Source organism: Tupaia chinensis, unplaced genomic scaffold (assembly GCF_000334495.1).
Source record: "Tupaia chinensis unplaced genomic scaffold, TupChi_1.0 Scaffold142846_1, whole genome shotgun sequence".
NCBI classification, from domain to species: Eukaryota; Metazoa; Chordata; class Mammalia; order Scandentia; family Tupaiidae; genus Tupaia; species Tupaia belangeri.
The window spans coordinates 1,922,973-1,927,950 of record NW_006202691.1 but is presented as its reverse complement, the minus strand read 5'-3'; the positions used below and the strand labels follow the sequence as shown (position 1 = coordinate 1,927,950).

At 35.9% G+C, this 4,978-nt stretch overlaps 1 protein-coding gene across 2 annotated transcripts in view; it reads right to left on the bottom strand.

Annotated features, from left to right (window-relative positions):
• Positions 1–4,978, bottom strand: part of TATDN3 (TatD DNase domain containing 3) — a 23,594-nt gene that overhangs the window by 2,004 nt on the left and 16,612 nt on the right. Inside the window, exon 9 of one of the 2 annotated variants that reach the window (XM_014582214.2) lies at positions 2,883–2,963. In XM_014582214.2, coding sequence (XP_014437700.1) covers positions 2,883–2,963 — 81 coding nt within the window. The remainder of the gene's footprint in view (positions 1–2,882; positions 2,964–4,978) is intronic. The other variant, XM_006163714.3, reaches the window with a different exon arrangement.

The following is a 4,978-nucleotide window of genomic DNA, read 5'->3' as shown; positions in this document are numbered from 1 at the left end:
TCTTTCCCTCTCTCCGTCTGTCTCTCTGGTGATTGTGTATGCCCTACAGCAAATTTTAAAAATAATAATAATAAAAAATAAAAGTAATTTTAAAAAGCCTATATTCAAAGACATTCATCATATTGTTTTTAAGACAACCTGAATGACCAATATTAAGGTAAACACACTATGGCACATTCACACGCTGGAATATTATACAGTTTTTTTTGAAAAAAGAATTATTTTATTTAACTTTATTTATTTTAATTTGATCACAGAAGGACAGAGTGAGAGAGAGCGAGAGGGGGAATGTGAGAAAGCAAACTGACAGGTCTGGGATTCGAACCATGAGTTGGCCATGTGAGAGTCCAGCGCCTTTCACCACGTCAGCTGTCAGCCCCATGAAATTATGCAGTTATTAAACATTAGGAGTCAGCCCGGTGGTATGTGCCTGTAATCCCAGTTACCCAGCAGGCCGAGGCAGTAGGAATGCGAGTCAGAGGCCAGCCTGGTTTATAATATAATATCTTGTTGCTAAAAAAGCCATAAAATATTATAAAGAAAAGTATATGCATTAACATATAAAGAGGTCAACTTCATAAAAGGAAGTTATGAAACAACTATGGAATATGAGTCTTCAAAAGTTTATGGAAAATGCATATTATGAAAATATACATGAATTTCAGAATTTTTTGCACCAAATTAACTCACTTTTTTTTAAGGGAAATTTTTGTTATAGGATGTGTGCACTTGCTGGAGAGACACAGAGAGACAGAGAGATAGAAAGCAAGAAATCATCCCCAGGGCGGATGGCGAGGCCACAATCCCTTCTCCTTCATTCTCCTCTCAGAATCTTGGGCGCGAGCACAGACAGCCGACACCCGGCATGAGTTTAAGTTGCTGTTCTGGAACTTGAACCGTGGTTGACTATGTGGGAGTCCAGTGAGTCCATTATGCCATCTGCTGGCCCACTTTTTCACATACTTTTAAATACCCCTATGTATACATACGTACATATATGAAAATAAAAAAGTCTGGAAGGACATAAGAATTACATTTGTTTGGTGCTTTTCGAAGGTGAGACTTTGTTCTAAGCTTTCATGGGATTTCTTATTTAATTCTCAAAATAACTTTAAAAGGTAATATTATAAGCATTCCTTTTTTTATATAAGTAAGACGGGATCCTAAATAGCTAATAAATAGCCTGGCTGACGTTTAAATGCAAGCACTCTGACTTAAAATGTCTTATGCTTTATGCTCCTACCTACTGTGCTGACCTCTGCATGGTACAGTTTTATTTTCTTATTTATGATTTTCTAACTTTGTAGGACAAACATATTTTACCTAAAAAAAACCAGATCTGGCTAAAAAATTCATTTATTTAATAACTGTTTATTTAGTATTTACTTTGCACAAGGTGCTATGCCAGAAACTTGCCTTTAAATCAACAAAATACAAACACAACAGCGTTCAACACTTATTTCTGTTTACAAAAAAAACTGCTAGATCTCTTTCCTTCTGTTTTACACTATTCAAGAAGGCAATTTTTTACTGTTCTGTCCTATACCCAAATAGAATAAACCTACAAAACTGTAATTCTCTACTTCCCCATTCCTCTATCTGTTACACTCTTATAAAAGCTGATTTATAGAAATGTGTAAACAATTGAACATTAATCAGCAAGATTCACATTGTAATCACTAATAATCATAATCTGTTAATAATCACATAATAATTGCTATTGCTCCAAACTGTCTGGATCATAAGTATCAGTTCTCTGAATTTGGCAGGCATAGACTCTGATCTGATGGGCAATCAAGGCACTTATTAAACTGTATGTTGGAAGGAAATTGTAATGGGTCCTGTCAAAAGTAAGTAAAGCAGAAACTGTGGCTTCCTTGTAGAAATCTGAATGTAAAATACTAACAATATGAAAGAGTATGAAATTTAAAATATGAATATTTGTGGCCTACAGTAATAAAATCAGATACTATAGCAAAGATCATACAAACAAACCTATGACTATATTAATACTTGTACTCAAAGAAATAGAACCTCATTATAACATGCTAATTAAAAGAAGAAAAATGGCCCAGTAGTAGTGGCTCATAGGTAATGCCACTGCTTGGGAGGCTGGAAGATGCCCAGGAGGCTCAGATCCAGTTCCCGTGCCAAGTTGAACACATGTGGTGTGGGTGTGTGCACCTGTAAACCTAGATAAATGGGGACTGGGTCAGGAGGATCATGGCATGGCAAGATCCTGTCAAATATATATATATATATCTCCAGGGCCAGCAGGTGCCATGGTGGGTAAGGTGCTGGATTCCCACATGGCTCATTGTGGTACGAATTCCAGGCCTAATGGCTTGAAAATCATATCGAGTATGAGTACATGCATACCCAAAATCCCAGGAAGAGGATAGAAGAGAAGGGATTGCAGCATGGCCATCCCTCCTAGGGAGTGATTTCTCACTTTCCCTCTCACTGTCTCTCTCTGGCAAGTACACATACCCTAGGGCAAAAACCTATCATCATTATTATTATTCTATACATATTTTATTAATGACAAAATTTTCAGAGAGATTAAGTAGCCTGAAGTCAGCTAGTGGCTATCAGTGACAGCATTTCAATCCGAGTCTGACTCAACGCTATGCCTTTCATTACACTATACTCATCTGACTCTCACTATTACATAAATGAGGACGTGTTCCAAGTCAAGAATATTCTCTGGAGCACAACAGCTATTTTAGAAAAGACCTGAAGTAAGTTTAATATAACCCCTCATCCTAGCATTACAGTAAGATTCCAATGTAGTTACACCAAAATGAGAAACACAGATAAACAGAAAATAGCTCACATAAAAAATACAATCTAAATAAGGTAGAAATTAGAAAATCATTTACCTGTTTTTCTGGTCCTAGTACAGGTGAATCTGTTTCTAAGCATATAGAAGTTAAAGGCAACTGTTTCACAAGTTTCTGCTTCTTAGAGAAAAGAAAAAGGAAGTTTAAATCATGAGAAATAAAGAGACTGTTAAACCCACATGCTAAGGCATCTTTCTGTAAGGACCTAAAATTCACGCTTTAATACTCCATTGAAAATGCTACCTAGATGCCCGTGATGTTCTCACCATTCCACTACTGATAGTTATGTTAAAATGTAGATGCTCATTACCAAAAATTACCCATTGCTTCCAGGGAATCATAGCAAAAAATAAGGTAAGAAATCCAGTAAGAAACCCAAACATCTGACATCCCATGCCTACTGAAAAGTCCAAAGAAGAGACTTCTGTTGTGTCTCCACCATCCCCACACTCAGTGTTTCTTCTACCATTCACGTTAAGTCAAAGTATTGTTTATAAATCTAAAGTTTTGTTTTTTTTAAAGAATTATTTTATTTATCTTTATTTATCTATCTACTTATTTATTTATCAGAGAGAGAGAGAGAGAGAGAGAAAGGGAAAGTGAGAAAGCAACCAGCCAGGTCTGGGACTCAAACCGCAGTTGGTCATGTGGAAGTCCAGCACCACTAACCACCTGCACCTGCCAGTCCCCAAGTTCTTATGCACATCTAAATTTTAGATTGGCCGGTGGATTTTTGTTTTCCCGTTTATTATTTTCTGTATGTGGATTGTAAGGACTACAATGAATTCAGCACATTTTATGTCAATAACAATTTTCTTGATGCTACTGCACTTAAAATTAAAAAGTGGGAAGGGGACAGATAGTGTACAGTGAAAGATTATTGTAATACATTATTTGAGAGTAAAATGTCAAAAGAACAGAAATGAGTGGTCTCACATACTATTGATAAAGGTTAAATTGGTATAAACTTCCTTGAAGAAAATGTGATAAGGAAAAAAAATGATTTCTTTGAGAAACTAGAGAGACAGAAAGCGAGAGAGAGACAGACAGAGAGCATCACCAACAGAATGTTGGTAAATGCACGTGTGCCCTGGAAAGAAAAAGAATGTATTATTTTTAGCTAAAAGAAGTGAAGACAGAGTATTCCGGAATTTGTGGATGCAGCTAAAGCATTAGAGTAGTATCTATCCATAGCATTACTTATATTGACACAAGAAAGTTTTCAAATAAATAATCTAAAATTCTACTCTAAGAAGCCATAAAGAGGATCATATGTCACAGTCAAGCAGAATTTATCACAAGTATGCAAGTTTGATTCAACATTATAAAGTCAGCTTGCATAATCTACAATATTGATAGTTCAAAAAAAGAAAACACGATTATCTCAGTGGATGCAGAAAAGCATTTGGCAAAATCTAACATTTATTTCTGATAGAAACTCTCAGCAAACTGGACATAGAAGGAATTTCCTTAACCTGATTAAGGATGCCTGTATCAAACCTACCACTAGTATTTTACCTAATGGTAATATAAAGAATGCTTTCACCTAAGATGAAAAATAAAAACCTTAGTATAAATCTAACATAATCATGAAATGTGATATTGGCATAGACCAGACTACAGATCAATGGAACAGAATTTAAAAAGCCAGAAATGAACTCAAATATATGGCTTTTTTTTTTTTTAAGTACAAAAGTAATTTCATGGAGAGAAGACAGTCTTTTCAATAAATTATACTGGAACTGATAGAGGTAAAAAAAATGAATCTTGACTCATATCTTACGAGTCAAGAACTAAATCTAAATATCTTTTAGAAGAAAATAAAGAATAGCTGTGTGACCAAGGATTAGACAGATTTCTCAGGATACCAGAAGTAAAAATCTTAAGAGAAAAATACTTATAAATTGAAGTTCATCAAAATTAAGTCAATCACTTCTGCTTTTTGAAAGACACTGTTAAGGGGACCAGCAGTTGGCGTAATGGCTATGTCACTGAACTCCCATGTAGTCGACTGCAGTTCGAGTCACAGACTCAGTGGCTTAAATTCACACCGGCGTGTGTGCGTGCATGTCCAAGATCCCAAAAGGAGAATGGAGGAGAAGGGACTGCGGCGTGGCCATCTCCCCCGGGGGGGG